Consider the following 16,577-nt stretch of genomic DNA (forward strand, 5'->3'; position numbering starts at 1 on the left):
GTTCTCCTCAGCTCCAACTCACCGTCCAACTGAATGAGCCCGTGACCTTGGGCACAGTGTTTGGCGAGCAGTGAGGTGAACACAGGTTTCGTGCTGTCATTAACCATATCATGCCCCCATGAGGAGTTGGCACATGCCAGCTGGGTAGCTGCCTCTCGTGGTCACCTTCACAGTCCCCCACTGTCTTTTTAGCTCAGTGTGTCCAGAGATCAAGGGGTGGGCACTTCTGGTGATTGGGCAACACAGTGCACACAGCTTGGCCACTGTGCCCCACTGTGGGCTCTCTAGGGCACCCATCAGCCACAGCTGGCACTACAGACGACATGGCGTTCTTCCAAATTTCATCTTTATTATTAATCTCCAAATGTAAAACAACCAAAACTAAAACTCAAGTGACACCAGACTGGATGTGCCCAGCATGTGGTGTGGTGCCAAGCAGCTCGACTTGGCGGCTTCACTCTTTGAGAAAGTGCAAACCCCAGAGTGGGCAGAGGTGACCACGCATTACCCATTTGGACCCTGTGTCCTCTAATCCCAACCTGACATCGCTCAATGCAGGTGGCCGCCCAGCTCAAGAACCCGCCAGGGGGTGGCAGCACTGAATCTTCATCACGGCAGTTAGTCACAGGCCTAGCAGCCTACGATGCCACCCGCTGGTCAGTCACAGCTCGGGGGGTAACACCTTCTCGCCACTTTGAAGAATTCTTCTCCCAGGTCCAGCACCAGGAGACGGTCCTGCAGAAAGACAAGAGGTCTGTCAGTGGGCAGCTCTGCTCATGTCAGGAGGGTGCAACATCGGGTACAGGTCACACTCACCAGCACAAAGACGTATCGCTCCTGCATGCCACAGCACGAGGGGAAAATGCCCGTCTCCTCTGCCAGCTTGAGCAGGATGTCCTTGGCTTCACCCAGCTTGGTGGCGTCGCTCAGGGTGCTGGACTTGGTGACCGAGAGCAGGGACTCGACCTCCTTCTGAAAGCCTGGCACACACACACAGGGAGTGATGGGAGATTCCCAGAGTCAAGTGCCCCCGCCCCGGACCCCCGCCCTGATTACCCAGCTGATGCAGGATCTTCCTCCAGCGGCCTTTGACTTCTCGCCGCACCTGCCGCAGGCTGTGAATGTCGAAGTTCAGTTTCTCCCATTCCTGCAGTGGACACAAACCGTCAGGTGATGCCCAGGCTGCCCAGCTGAGAGCCCCCCGTGGCAGGATGCCCCCTTACCTCCGTGTCCTCGTCCAGCTGATTCCTGGCCACAATAAGCGTGCAGAGCTGCCGGTCGTCGTCGGTCTCCATGTGAGACAAGTCGTGGGGCGAACTCCAGAGGTTCCAGTCCTCGTCCCTCCAAATCGATGGCTGTGTCATGGACACCGACTTCTGGTGGCCACTGGGGGGGAGAACAAGCGAGAGGGGCTAGGAAAGGCGCTATAAAGACTAGACCCTGGCCACTGAGCGCCTGTGATTGTTTAGGCCAGTCGGCCCACCAGGATGCACCTTGGGCTCCTGCCTGCCACCTGATGCTGCTGGGATTGACTCCACCCCCAGCAACCCAAAAACTGGATTGGGGGGTTCAGATTGGGCACAAGAAGAGCAGTGACCAGCATGTGACATGGCACCACCTCACCGTCCACCAATGCACAACAGCTGCTCGGTCACCCATCAAGTGACCATTCGGCCACCTGACGTTTTTTAAGTCACCATCTTCAGTCGGGACACACGTCCCATCCTCTTCGCCGGGCGTCCTCCAACTCACAGTCCGCCATTTAACTGAGTGAATCAGCTCAGCGAGCCCCTGACCCCGGGCACAGTGTGGTCACTCAGTGAGGTGCCCGCCTGCACCCAACATTAACCAACCCCTCATGTCATGCCTCCTCCAGACTTGAGTCATGTCATCTGGACAGCTGCATCTCAGGTCACCTTCAAGGGGACAGTGCCAGGGAGAGAGACAGGTGCAAGTGGCACCAAAAACTGAAGACATGCAGCCTCGGCAGTGCCACTTGGTAGTTGGCAGCTTAAAGGGTTGAAAGCACAAAACGAGAAATGCAGAGGGAGGGCAGCCTGGCCTGCTGCAGCCCTGAGGAAAGTGAAATAAAGATCGGGAAGTGGCGCTATATGGAGTGAGAGGGCACAGCAATGAGAGGTGCCATATCACAAGAGCTCAGAACAGCTGGCACACGAAGGGCACTACATAAAGACACAGCACAGCTCTCCTCATGGATTATGGGCTGCAGCAATGCAGGGCACAAAAGGCTCGATGTAGAGGGTGCAGTATATGTGCCAATGGTAAGTGAGGACCATGGAGACGCAGACCACCAAAGGCGCTATAAAGCAGCACACTTAACATGGCACGGCGCTCAGTGACAAAGTGCTGGAGCCTGGCATGAGAGGCGCTGCCCACACAGCACAAAAGGGGCTATATAAGGGGAACATTTGACCCGAGGGTGGGTGGTGGTCTGCAGTTAAGGAGGCTGGCACATCATGGGTCAAGGCCAGAGCAAACCAGAGCCTTGTGGGAAAAGAGGGCAGAAAGAGGAGCGGGGAAGGCGCTATATACACTGGGTGAGGACGCGCCCCCGGCGCTTTAAAGGCTTAGCCTGCCGCAGCGCCCCCTGACGGTGATGACACAACATTCGGCCCTTTGAGTGTCATAAAGCGCCTTGAAAAGGCGACATTCCCGGCCGCCCCCACTGGAAGAATGGAAACGCAGGAAGACCACCCCCCCCCATAGCAAATAGCTCGCTATGCAAGGCACTATAAAAGTGGCAATAACCAAACCCCCTGCCCCGCCTGAAAGTGACAATGGCGGCGCGTTCGCCTACGGCTCGGGTGCGAGTGACGAACTGAAAGTCGCCGAACCGGCCCGGTAAGCAGGAGGGAGTGGGGGGATGGGTGGGGAGGGCGCAGCCCACACAACACGAGGATCAGCTGAGGATTAGCCCGCAGTCCCTGGCACGGCTCGCCCCTCTTTGTGCGGCGCTGCGGGGTCCTCTGCTTTTGAACCCGGACACTTGGCGGCCATTCACAGCATTTGAATCTGAATGGCGGAGGAGGCTGCGCGCCCCATTCACGTGCAAATGAGCCACCAGCGGGGGCACCGCGAGGACAGGTCACGTCTTATATAGCGCCTCCGGTGAACCGAGACTGCGACACGCCGTTGTGAAGCGCACCGCCCGGTAAGCGGAGGACCCTCAGCGGGCGTCCCTACCACTGCCGACCCCGCGTTAGCGGCCGCACGCACCTGCCCTCCTTCCCTCCCGGTCTGGCTCTAGAGCAACACCCGGCGTCCCCGTCCCATCGGCAGCGCCCACCCCCGCCGGTCCCGTTCGGTCACTCACCTCCACAGCGGCTCCTTCTCGCAGTTCTGCTCCCCGGTATCGCAGCAGCAGCAGCACAGACCGAGCAGCAGCTCCCCGAAGCCCATCGCACGGCAGTGGCGGATGTTCGCGAGGGGGCGGAGTCGACAGCCGAGTCTCCGCCCGCGGATTTGTGGGTAGCTGGAGACGACTCACCTGAGCCAACCCCCCCCCCGACCCCCCCATATACCTGGACGGGTCAGGCTTTAGTTTGTGTAGCGAGGCTGCGCTCCCGTTGTTTGTTTTTTTTGAGTTTTGCAGTTTATTTTTTATTCTGGCCAGGAATACAATTAGGAAATACGAGCAGCTTCACCCACATAGATGCCAGCCACCTCAGCCACCAATAGTGCTAGAGCTGGCACTGCCCAGTACCACTGCTAGTGCCATGTGAAATACAATGAGCGGATGTCAAATGTGCAGCCCCCATAGGCCACCCCTGCAGGTCGTAAGTCAGTGGGCATCCAGTGACCTGAGCCTAAAAAGGGCATTGCATTGGCACCCCATAAGCCTTTTTCTTTACCCCTAATTTTCATACACACATTCATTTGATTTTTCACTGAGTGCAGGCTCAGAATGCTGTGACGAGTTCTCAGGTACTTATCGACGAGTAATCCCAGAACGAACATAAAGACCCCGATGTCTGGCTGTTAGCACCAAAGGCCCTGGCACACACTAGGGGTGCAGAAAGCAGCGGGTGACACCATCAGAGGGGGTTTTTGAGCTGAAGTCACCAAGGGGACCCCCAACCCAACTCAATGAAGCAATCGACTGTCTGCACGCCATTAAGAGTGGGAATTAGCACACGCCGCAGGGTTTGAAGGATGACCTACTCTCTGTTAAGGCGCTATATTCAGCCAGGGGGTCTTAATCGTGTCTCGGTTACTGCAGTCACCCTCTGGTGACACCATTGCCACACTACACGACTTAACCTGTGATTTTCATTTCCACAGTCGTAGTGTGTCGGTGGCAGCCGTGGTGACCACTGTGACCAGCAGTCGTGTAGCCTGACATCCCCAGCGACTCAGTCTGACCAGCCGGTGACTTCCCCGTAGCGGTGGGCTCTCTGTGTGTGACAACCTATGACCTCCCCCTGGCAATACAATGCATATAGCACAGTAAAGAGGAATAGAAACGCGGGGGGGCTTTGGACCCCTCACAAGCACAGGACAAGCTTGTCTGTCTGATGTCTCTCATTCTACGGACCACCACTGGATGGGAAAAAGAAAAAGGGGCTACAAACTTGTAGACGCGTTGTATAGCACCCACTCTGTCAGAAAAGGGGTGGGCTTGTGAAACTGTGCTGGAAAGTCGTTACGCTGGCCAGTGGTCCCAGTTGTGTCACCTGACATTCCCAGGAGGTGAGGTCAGCAGCTGCAGTCGTCAAGCCCCTCTGGCTGGAAGTCACGCAGTGTGTAATGGGCTTAATGTGGAGACCCCCATTGTATCCATAGTGCCCATGTCACATTACACGACTTCTGATCAGAGGGGGTGTCAGACTTGATGTTTACATTTGCACAGCGCCCCGCTTGGGTGACTTGAGCCACAAATTAATTGAAGAATCGAAAACAGCAGGGGGGGTTCAGTTGTCTGGGGGTCCTGAAATGATTGTAATGCTGGTACCGTACCATTTTAGGATTGGGGTCTTTTCACTACTGGTGTAGTGCGCAGCCCTACTTTGGTTTTAGTTCTCTCAGGCTCCGCCCTTTCCAAGTGCGTGGGGACCCCCCCCCCAAGGCTCTGCCCCTTCTGACAGCTCCACCCCTTTTGAGAGTGTGTGTACGTGTGTCCAACCCCTGATGTCTCTCCCCTCCTCCCCACCCTCTCAGGCTCCACCCCTTTTAAATGTGTGTGTGTCTCTCCTCCCCCTAACTCAGGCTCCGCCCTCTGACAGTATCCCACTCTGTCTCTTGTGCCCTCTCAGGCTCCACCCCCTTTACCAGCTCTTTCCCTCCCAGGTCCTCGTCACCCCACCAGATTTTCCATGCCCTCACTGCCCCACCCAAGTCACACATACTGATGCCCGCTTGCTCGTTCTCTTTTCACACTCTTCAGCTCTCAGGCCCCCACAAGGCCCCCATGCTGAGGTGTCTCCCGCTCTGTGCAGGGGGTCCGCACAGGTCACTCCATCCACATTCCAACTAGTCTGATTGACATGAGTGTCACCAAACCAGGTCTGCTCGGGGTCTTGGTGGCTCATTGTCCTGACAATGGCTGGAGGAGATGGCTCGGGGTCCTTATCTAAAGCATCGTTGTATAATGCAGTCAGATTTGAACCCGGGACTGCAGGAGTTTTCTCCTAGGTCCTCTGATTTTCTTTTCACATCCCAAAGAGCTGCAGGACTGATGACTTCAGACTGCCCCATAGGAGTGACTGCCTTCAACAGGATGGCACAGGGTGATGCCAAGACCTTGAACTGAACCATGTGACCAGATTGGGTGCCCTTCAGAAGACCCCTGCGGGCCCAGAAAGGTGCCAGTACAGTCCAGATGATGGACAGCAGGGGCTTTGAGTTAAACCACCAATCAAATACAAGGAGGGTAAAGAAAACAGCAGAGGTGCCTGCCTGGGCCTGCCATCCCTCCACCACACCGCCTGCCCACAAGTGTCTCCTCTTCTACTAGTCTCTATCCCTCTCCCACGCTGACTCCACCATGGCAGTCACGGCGTTACCAGGTAGCCTTCGGTTTGGCTCAGCTCTACCCGCTCACACACCACCAGCCACAATCCACTTCAGGCTGTACTACCCTCAGATACTACACTTCCCAGCAGCCTCTGCAACTTTTGGAGAATGCAATCCTGCTGCCCTCTAGTGGCCTTAGGAGTCACTGCTCCTACAGAGGTCAAGCTCAGCCAAGAATGAGTAGGCACAACACCCAGCCAGGAGAGGGGATGCCAGCCTTGTCTTTTATTGCCTTGCAGTTCCCTCATCCACCTGCTCCCCTTAAGAGTGATTATGTATTGATGGACAGATGGGCACCCTTTGCCACAGTGAATGCCTTCTCAAGGCGCTATACAACCCAGGGATGTCAAGTCCCTTTATTTCACACCATTTGAACTAAGTGACTAAGAGGTGGCAAACAAACAGGCAGCGAAACCCTCCATCAGCCTACAAGATAGATTGCAAGACCACAGCTAAGCCTGGCAAGGTGGACATGGGGCATTAGTCTGCCCACCTCACTTATGCGGGTAAGTTGGCAGATGAAGAGCTCCAGTGGACACAAGGAGGTGGACCAACAGGCCAGGTCCTGCACAGTGAACCCCTGGTGACTCTGCTGGTCACATATGCCCAGGGATTGTGACAGCACAGGATGGCACTATATGAGGAACATAAGGGAGTGGTACATCCCAGGCGGACAGGTTAATAACGGGGCATGAAGCTTGCCAGTCACATGCGTGTGACTTTATGACGGGGTGGCTGATAAGGAAGCAGTGATCAAAGTGCAGCGGCCCTCGAGGTCTCAGCAGTACCAGTCTGAGGAGCTGTGGCACCATGACAGCCAACTGGAAAAGCAGCAGCTTCCTGCTGGTGGGCATCCTGCTCTGGAGTGGTCACTCAGTGGGACATCAGGGGTAGGTGAAAAATGGCACTGGGGAGGGTGGGTGGCAAGAAATGGGCCCACGGGGAGGCCTGCATAGAAGAGGTGGGGCAGCAGGGTGTGACTTTCTGGGTCTCCATCTGCCTTGTTATTTATTTTGATTTCTAGATTGATTGATTGATTGATTGATTGATTGATTGATTGATTGATTAGATTTGTTTTAATGTTTCTGCTGCTGTTTGCGTCTGAATTTCCCCCCAAGATTAATAACATTCATCACATCTAATAATATCTGGAAAGGAGGGCACTGTGCACGCCAAGGAGCTACTGACCTTGGTGCCCAAAAAAGGGGGCTTCCTCATTGGGAGCAGCAGGTGCCATCAGCTATGACGTGGTACTGGCGCTGCTTTTACTTTTGTCTTTCTGATTTTGTGATGCCACTCTAGTCTCCATGTTCCTTGTCCTCTGACTTGGCACAATGAGCCCGCTTTATGCCCCCAGCACTGCGGTGCTCTTTTTGACTTGTAGAGTTTCCACTAGTGTGCCCACTGAGCAGTAGGTGCCCACATTTCACCAGCTGGTACCTAGCCTCACCTGACTGCCATGTGCCTTCCTCTGTTTCAGCGACAGGGTCCTACAGGTGGCACCGGAAGACGAGAATCAGGCGGCGTTCATAAGAAGCCTGCTGACCTCGCTGCCAGTGAGTAATGGCCACAGGGTTGGCGGGCTCTGGACAGGCTGGACCCCATGGCTATTTGCCCTTCCGGCCCTTCCTGTCCATTTTGTCTTTGACCTGCACCCTCCAGTGGCTGGCTATGAACAGATGGGGCTTTGGGGGGCCGGCTGGTAGCCTGTGTGCCCACTCTGTGCTTGTCATCTGCAGCTTCACCTGTGGAGGCCTGCCACGGCAGAGGACATTCAACCTGGCACACAAGTCCATGTGCAGGTGCCAGGTGGGCACCTGCAGAAACTGGAATGGGGTCTTCAGGATCAGGCAGTCCAGCACAGGTAAGTGGACCGGGCATCCAGGGATGAGTCTCCTGGACCCTCGCCATTCTTACTGCCACTCTCCCCTCCTTCAGGACGCTGATAGCGGATGTCCACTCTCTGCTGAAGATGCAGGTGCCTGGCATCCACACGCTGTCTCTGGACAGTTACAATTACAGCACCTACCACCCAGCTGACCAGGTGAGTGGGCGGCAAGCGGAGGGGGCACACAGCTGCAGAGCTGACTGCTGACCATTGGCGTCCATGTCACTTACTGCAGATCACAAACTGGATGGTGGAGGTGGCACTGCGCCACCCAGATGTGGTCCAGCTGCACCTGCTCGGCCAGACATATGAAAAGAAGAACATCCTGTACTTGAAGGTAAAGTGTCGCCACATGGGGGTGATGGGGGCCCAGCTGGCAGGGGGTCTCTAATGACGCAGAATCCCCCTTCCCCGATGCCCACTGGTGGTGCCCGCTGACTGAGTCTGATGTCTTTCTTCAGATTGGCAACAGGTCTGAACAACCCAAGAAGATCATCTGGATGGACTGTGGCATCCATGCCCGCGAGTGGATCTCCCCCGCCTTCTGCCAGTGGTTTGTCAAAGAGGTTGGTGGACATGGCATAGGGCTTACCATGAGAAGGCGGACACTATGCCCTCACTCACTTGTGTCTCCGTCCTCCAGATCCTGCAGACCTACAAGTCGGATGCCAAGGTGAGCCGCTACCTGCAGGACATGGACTTCTACATTGTTCCAGTGCTGAACATCGATGGGTACATATACTCGTGGCAGACAGTGAGTATGCCTGCTCGCAAGGTACCCACTCCAGTACACTGTGTTGTACTGGTGGGATTGACTGCTGGTAATACCCAGAAATGACTTGGCCACTTTATGTGCCAGTCCTCAGCTTGTTGCTTCTTTTCTTTCAGAACCGACTCTGGCGAAAATCTCGATCCATCTACCCGGGCAATGCCTGTTTTGGCACAGACTTGAACCGCAACTTTGACTCAGCATGGTGCAGTGAGTACTTGTGACCCGGCTGCCATGCATACATGTGCCCCGTGCCAGTGGCTGAGCCACTCCTCTACTGTGTGCAGGTGTTGGCGCCTCAAGAGACCCCTGCTCAGAGACGTACTGTGGACCGCGGGCAGAGTCCGAGAGCGAAGTGAAGGCTGTCGCCAACCTCGTGAGGAGCCGCAAGGCGGACATCGTGTGCTTCTTCACCATCCACTCATATGGCCAGCTGATCCTGATGCCCTACGGCCATCCGGACAAAAACGCAAGCAACTTCAAAGAGTTGGTAAGGTGGGCAATGAGGGGCTGGTGGGGCACGGGGGTAGGGCAAGTGTGGGCAGGGCAAATGCTGTGCCCATCACATCACACCACCTGGTGGACATGCCAGTCTGAATTGCCGCCCTTTCTCTTTGCCAGCTGGACCTTGGACTGCGGGCTGCAGAGGCCATTAAAAAGAAGCATGGCACTACATACAGGGTGGGCCCTCCATCCAGCATTCTGTGTAAGTTGACCAAGAGAAGGGCTAGGATTGGGCAGTCGTGTCCGACTCCAGGTGGCATTCACAACTTGGCTCTCTCTTGTCCATAGATAACAACTCAGGCTCCTCACGGGACTGGGCAAGAGACATGGGCATCCCCTTCTCCTACACCCTGGAGCTGCGTGACAATGGCACCCATGGCTTCCTGCTGCCCGAGGAGCAGATTGAAGCGACGTGCCAAGAGGCTCAGGCTGGTGTGATGCTCATCGTCGAGTCTGTGCATGCAAAGTACTTCAGTGGTGCCACAGCGCTGGCATCTCTGTGGCTGACTATCACTGCGTCATATGTGGCTGGCTGGGCACTGACAAGGGGCAACCTGTAGGCAGCAGCCATTACAGCAGGGATGAGGGGGCTTCCAGTCTGCCACCCACTGATCCACGTGGCATACCTTTAGTCACAGGAGGCACCCTCTTCCACTTGTGCCCGTCTGCCAGTTGGATCCCCCAATTTTCTTGTGCCCTCCAAAGCCCCACTGCTGTGCCCCGCCCCTTTCTCTCCGGATGTTATGCTGTCAATCATCACTTATTGCCTTTGTCTCTCACTGTGATTGGTGGAACAGCTACTGGCTCCTCCCACCCCATCTTGTCTCTCACTCTGCTGTGCTTTCTCGAGAGATGTAAAGGCGCTATATAGTACATTTGACTATGGTGGGGGGTTCTTTTGTTTTCTCTGCATTAAGCAGTCGCATGTTTTCCATTATTCTGATTTGTCGCATGCCATTGTAATAAAATCATAAACTACCCGGACAAATAAACTAAAGGCGCTATATAAAACGGACGCGGCTCCAAGGTGGATTCATTTCTCTCCTCCCCGGACGCTCTCACGTCTACCCTGTCATGACACAATCTGGCCAGCAGAGGGAGACACAGCCTCATCTTTTCAGCCCCGTGCCTGGGCACTGTAACCATAGTGAGGGTGGGTGGATGGGTGACCACAGGGACAATGGGGGGACCACCTTGAGGAGGGCAGTGCTGTGAGATGCCAGCTTGGCATAGGCGCGGCCACACATGCAGGTCACCGCTGTCCACCCCCCCTACTGCCCCTGCTGTTCACACTCGGCTCTCCCGCTTTATAACGCCTTGCATGTCAACAGGATGGCCGCCGCCACTGAGGAGCTGAGTGGGCCAGTTGTTGTGGACGTCTCGCCAGCTCAGCATCCCGGAAACGTCTGCGCGGCTGGACAATGAGGGCCGAGTGCTGGGCGGACGGCCGACCAGCTGGTGGTCACCTCCTGGTTTCCTGCCCTCCTTGTCAGCGTCCTGCGGCAATGCGAGTGACAGGAAGGAAAGCCCTGACGGTGAGGCGTTGGCGTGTGGCCGCTGGGGACACACAGAGGGTCAGGGTCCCCGATTGTCAGAGTGACGTGTAGCGCCGGCCTCCCACACAACAGCAGGGGGCGCTAGGAGCACACAAAGAGGATGGAGTGACCGACGGGCCAAGCAGCGTGTAAAAGAGTGCTGAGGGGTGGCGAGGTGGATGGCATCAGGGTGGGGGCTTCGACTCACCGGGGGACCGCACCAGGACACCCCGCGGCTTACATGTTGGGGGCTCACTATGGCACATTTGATATGTGCAGCTGCCTCACAGCCTGAGTGGTCCGGGCTCAAGTGCCTGGGGTCCACTTTGTGCCCAGTGCTGCCAGGATGGGGCGCCTGCTTCTGCTTTTTTAATTTTAATGGCTCTTTTAATCTGCGAGGCCACCGTCTGACCACAGCTGATTCTCACCAGTTAGGACAAAATCCCCCTTTAGACCCCCACCTGATTCGGCTTCTCTGCCAGGGTCTTGTCCACTCCTTCTGTTTATTGAGGTCCAGCTTGGCATACCGTGGGGCAGCAGTCTGACAGCCACTGGTCATCTGTCCACCTCACACAGCGAATGGCAGAGAGAGTGACTGAGCTGTGATTCTGGGGGCATGAGATGGGCAGCACTGCACAGCAGTACCACCGCGTGCCACTAGAGTGCAGCAGAGCACTTCACTGTCAGCACACAGGACTGGTGAGCACCCTGAGAGGAGCGGGCACTGCCCATGCCAGGCCACAGAACCCAGTTGAGCTGGCAGCAGACCCGAGTGTGGGGGGCGCTTTATAGATCATGTGGCTTGTGACACACTTGGTCCGCTGGTCACTCGGATGACCTCTTGCCTTGCCTGCCTCCATCACAATCAGTTCTTGGGGGGGGGGGGGGCACCGAGGGGCAGAGCTGATGCCCGCTTGCCTGTAAGGCGACCTGAGCAGAGTGGACAGCACCTGTGACTTCAGTCAGTTGACCACCTGGCTGGACGCTTGCTGAACTTTGCAGTCTGTGGGCACTCTGGCACTGCACAACTTAATGAATTTACACTGCTAATTCACATCTTGGTGGCACTGGTGGGCACTGCTCTTCTCTCCAGAGACATGGGTTCAAATCCCGTGCCTGGTCACAATTGGCATCTCCTGCAGGTTCGGTCAAGTGGTCACTAAACTGGCCAATGAACGTGTGCGCCCCCTGGTGGACTGGAATGCCCCTGCCTTTCTCTGGCCGCTGTTACCCTGAATGGGCACAAGGGGTCCTGGTGAGCAGTAAGGTCATTTTAATAAAGCGCCTGTTTTTAAAGAGGGGTGGCATAGGAAGTGCAGGAAATCGGGTGACATGTGCGATACTGCCCAGAGCTGACTGGGCACCATGACCCACAGCCAAGCAGGTGTGAGGGGGTACCCAACTGCATGCCTGCTGGAATCCACTGAAGGACCACACTGGTGTGGTCCTGGTATTGTGATATGCTATGCCAATCCCCAACCCCCCGCTGTCATGCCATGTGGCCGCTGTGGATGCCAGGCGTGCCGTGTGCACCAGGGACACGACTTCTGATCTGCTGTGAGATTCTGTGGGTGCCAAGCGAGGAGGCATCAGCTCTTTAGCGGCACATGAGAGCGCGATAATGAGCAATCTGTCTGCAAAGCACGCCAGCTCTCGCCCGCCCGCTGCCAGCCTCATCGGGGGTGTTGCATCTGAGACCAACCGAGCAGCAGGCTGGCAGCTTCCATAGTGCTAGTGGACACAATGGGCAGCAGTCACTGGGCCTTCAGATTGGTACAGAAAGGGGCACATTAAGAGGGGCAAAGTGAAGGGAGGACATGCCTGGCCAGACCCATGCCCATCCTTGCCTCTGCCACTCAGCGCACACACACACCGATCTGCCTGTCATGTACACCCGGCAGGGATGCCTACTCCTTGTGGTTTGGCACGGCTCTGCTCCTGTGTCCTATCAAATATTTATTCAGGGGGGCACTGGGGGCTTCAGGTGCTCTTTGATCCCATCAGGGAATGGCAGACGCTGCCACCTCGCCGCTTTGATGTCCTAACAGCGTGTGCTGGGCTGCCGGGACCACCCAAAGAGCGCCGCGGTCAGCAGAGGAAGCTCATTACTCAGCGGCGCGGCGTTTGTTATTCTGGAGGACTGGAAACCTGAAACGCCAGCAGTGCCAGGAGTGCCCGTCCCATGGCGCCCTCAAGTGCTGAGGAGATGTGCCCCCCCAAAAGTGACTAGGGGGCCCAGAGTGAGAGGGATTATGGGACCACACAGCAATGTGACAGGGACATTAAAAGTGGCAGAGACCCCAAAAACTGAAAAGGGAGCCCAAAGTGAGTGCAACCTTGAAAGCCATTGGGGTCCCAGAACGACAGAACCCCCATAGTGGTATCAGCCCAGAAGCAACGAGAGACCCCAGAGTGATGAGGGGCTGAAGACGAGGAGACGGCAGATAGGGAACTCAAACAAAGATGAGAAGGGGACACCCTGTGTTTGCAGGAGCCCCTCTAAGTGATAAGGGGTCCCATGGTGACATGGACCCCCAGGCAAACTCCAGAGCTGAAGGTGATGATTGCAGAGGGCACCCCAGTATCAGGGGCTATCTTAGAAATGAAGGGGACTGCCAGGGGTCCACCCGAGTCGCTGATGTGCCCAACATGGGACCTTCAGCATGTTCTCCTTCTCCTCATTTCCCAGGTGGCTCAGTGGTCAGCCTGCAGCTTTGTAAAGAAGGTACACGCCAAGGGTGGTGACCTAGGGGGCTGGGGGGGGGGACTTCTGACAATGGGACAGATGGACAGGCTGGACCAGCAAGGTCACTAAAGCAGGTGACACAATGTAAACGAGGAGTTGGTGACCAAAAGATTTTTGTCGGTGGCTTTCAGTCCACCAGCCAATAACATTAAAGCTCACAAGAGAAAATTAACATAACTAACGAGCTCGTTAAGAAGAGAAAACTGAGTAACAAAGTTGCCGCCCGTCAGTGGTCACTCAGGTGGGCTGGACACTGAAGGCAGGCAGGGGCAGTCGCTGGATGTGCCCACTCAAGATGGAGGTGCCCACTGAGGATGACCAGGGTCAGTCGCTGGCCAACACAGAACCTGCACGGTCTGGGAGCTCCAGCAGGGCCTCAGGCAGGGCACGGCTGGTTAAGAATGGGATGCAGAGCCAGCTGGGCACTGACCAGCACCATCTAGTCAGCTACCTGGGCAGAGGCCGGCTAAAGAGGTGCCCACAGCTTGGCACTGCCAACCTGGCTCCACTGTGATGAGGCATCGGGATGCAAATCGGGGACAAAGGCGAATGTCACGAGCTTCATTATGGATGTGCAATAAGGTGCGTGGCGAGGCTGCAAATAAAAGTCGGGGGCAATTAATGGGCAGCCCGGCGTGGCCCCCGGCGTCGCTCTTTGTGCCGCGCGCCGCAGAAATGAATCTTCGTCATTAATAATTCAATCGGCCGCTTTTTGTTTAATAAACACGTTGTCAGTGATGTATCTGAGGGGGACGCTAATGTGATTGCGTCCCAGGGAGGGCGGATGCGCGCGCGGCGTGACGACGGCGATAAACAAAAATATTATGGGGGCCGGGGGGCCGGGGAGGGGAAATGTGATTAGAGGCAAATGAAATAATCGGCCGCTGATTGATGGCCCGCCGCGCCAAAAAGGCAATCAGGGCTGCTGGCGGCCGCCTCCGTGGGCACAAAGGGGGGACCACCTCACTGGGGGACCTGGTCTGGGTGACCATTACTCAGGCTCCCCTTGTCAGAGTGGCCTGAGTGACCCACCTCTCCCAAGTGACCACTTGTACGAGGGGCCTGTCGTGAGTGACCACCTCTTCTAGCTCCTACTGTGGACACCACCTGAGAGAGCACTTGTTCAGCAGGCCTCCTCGGATGTCCAGCTCCCTAGACTGACTGCTCCTCCTCTCCCTCGTGGCCAGTGTTCTTGTGACCTTTGACCTCACACTGAATGTCCTCCCACATCACCCTCATCACTGGCCATGCTGCCTGGACCTGTGGATGCCTCTTCACTGCCACTCTCCTACCCGCTGGCACTGCTTTGGCATTCACGCCCGACTCCTCATCATTTTTTTTCTCGTTTGCTTTTTTCTATTAAAATTGAGAAGATGAGGTCATCTGCCGGCCTGGGAATCCATCAGCGGCCATTCAGGGTGGACAATGCGTGGCTGTGGCTTTTGTGGCCTGAAATTCTCATCAGCGGTGGCAATGGAGGGGGGTCACCACTGGCCACCCATCCCCCCAGACAGCTTTCATTCTTAACAGCAGACCCCCCCAGTCATCCATCACACATAGGTGAGCTGCAGCTGCCAACTGATGCCCAGGTGCCCGCCGCAGAGGAGATGAGAAGCATGGGCATCACAGCAGATGCCAGCTCCAGGCTTTGGGCACCTTTCACATGGAGGGGCCAGACATTAAGTAGGGGGGGGGGGTCTGTGTGCCGTTGCTGCACTGCTGTGGCTTTCCTCGTTTGTGTCTGGGCAGCAAGTCAGGGGGTGTAGAGGTGACTTCATGTACCACCAGGTGAGCTCCTCACCATGCAGACGTCCCCCTGTTCCCCATCAGCTGCAAAGCCAAAGAAGCCTGAGCCCTGAACAAGTGGGCACTCGCACTGAGCTGGACAGAGAAGACCACCTGGCACACCTCTGCCTGAAAATTGGCCACTGCTGGATGCACAGGAATCTGCACAGGTGCCCGGCTGGAGCGGAGATGCCCGTCGCCACTCAGGGCACCAAACGAGCTGTGACAGCCGTGCCAAGGCTGAAGATCCCAGCAGCGGTCCAAATTCCAAATTCACCTGAGACCGCCGAGCAGGCTGCTGTCCTCACTCACCACTGGACGATCCTCCAGGATGACCTGAAGCTCCAGTCATGGCACTGGCCGGGCATGTGAGACTTACGGGTGACCTCGCCAATGTGGCACTACACTCCCCACACTGGCATCCCACTACAGCTGAGTGAGACAGTGAAGAGAAGCCCACCAAAAACCAAGAGACCAGCAGTGGTCTGTGGTGTCACCCCCTGAGGAAGTGGCAGCTGCCATCCACTTGTGCTGAAGCTCAGGCGGCCCCCAGAAGCTCCGCGAATCAGACAGGAACAGGAGGTCCGGTGAGGAGGAAGTGGGGCCGCCATCAAAGGCCTGCGCTCTGCGTAAAGCCCGCCTTGTGCCGACTCAGATCCGCTAGGCCCGCGGCCGGAGGTCACCAGCTGACCGCGCATTTCTGTCCATCCGCTCGTCTGCTTTCCGGCCTGTCAGGAGGAGGAAGGTCAGCTGCACACAAGGAAGTCACGCGGGAGCGGGCGGTGCCCCATTGATGCCACTGGTGCCTGCGCAGAGGGCAGGGGGTCATCGTCCAGGACCTTCCTGCTGGTGCCATCGTGTGTGCCCATCTGAGGGACTGTGCTCTTTGTATGGGTGCAGCAAATGTGCTGGCACTGCCCTCACACACCAACACTGGCACGCTGCTGCCCTCACCCATTGACTGTCTTGCCTCTCACCTTGATGGCCCTCACTGCTGAGTTGACCAGTGCCCCCTGCTGTTTACATTTGAAGTTGCCTCACAGTTGTCCTTAGGACCCCCAGGCTCCCCCATGGACCTGCTGGCAGTGCCAGGTGCCTATTATTATCCATTTTATTGCCTTTTTCACCTCCTGGCCCATAGTCTCCTCAGACCCCTGCCAATGCCGCCTTAGCCCATTGACTGGCACGCCTCACACACACACACACAGAGTTCACTTAGCCAGTGGCTGCCGGAGGAGAAAAAAAAACTAGCTGAGCGATTACCAGGTAGCCATGGCAACGGCTGCATCTTGGGGTCACAGGCCGCTCCCACCCGGA

General features: G+C 56.4%; 2 protein-coding genes across 2 annotated transcripts; one reads left to right on the forward strand and one right to left on the reverse strand.

Annotated features, from left to right (window-relative positions):
- Nucleotides 1-332: 332 nt before the first annotated feature.
- LOC114656490 (melanoregulin-like) lies at nucleotides 333-3,493 on the reverse strand. The gene is made up of 5 exons (XM_028808152.2): nucleotides 3,335-3,493; nucleotides 1,224-1,386; nucleotides 1,057-1,147; nucleotides 817-980; nucleotides 333-735 (listed from the first exon to the last, which is right to left on the reverse strand). Exons 1-5 carry the CDS (start codon nucleotides 3,418-3,420, stop codon nucleotides 658-660), a joined length of 582 nt encoding a protein of 193 aa, XP_028663985.1. The 5' UTR covers nucleotides 3,421-3,493; the 3' UTR covers nucleotides 333-657.
- Nucleotides 3,494-6,762: 3,269 nt separating this feature from the next.
- cpo (carboxypeptidase O) lies at nucleotides 6,763-10,203 on the forward strand. The gene is made up of 11 exons (XM_028808130.2): nucleotides 6,763-6,923; nucleotides 7,514-7,589; nucleotides 7,773-7,897; nucleotides 7,972-8,077; nucleotides 8,157-8,258; nucleotides 8,383-8,487; nucleotides 8,565-8,675; nucleotides 8,810-8,900; nucleotides 8,978-9,180; nucleotides 9,312-9,396; nucleotides 9,483-10,203. Exons 1-11 carry the CDS (start codon nucleotides 6,844-6,846, stop codon nucleotides 9,752-9,754), a joined length of 1,356 nt encoding a protein of 451 aa, XP_028663963.1. The 5' UTR covers nucleotides 6,763-6,843; the 3' UTR covers nucleotides 9,755-10,203.
- Nucleotides 10,204-16,577: the final 6,374 nt, after the last annotated feature.

This window comes from Erpetoichthys calabaricus, chromosome 8 (genome assembly GCF_900747795.2).
Source record: "Erpetoichthys calabaricus chromosome 8, fErpCal1.3, whole genome shotgun sequence".
NCBI lineage: Eukaryota > Metazoa > Chordata > Cladistia > Polypteriformes > Polypteridae > Erpetoichthys > Erpetoichthys calabaricus.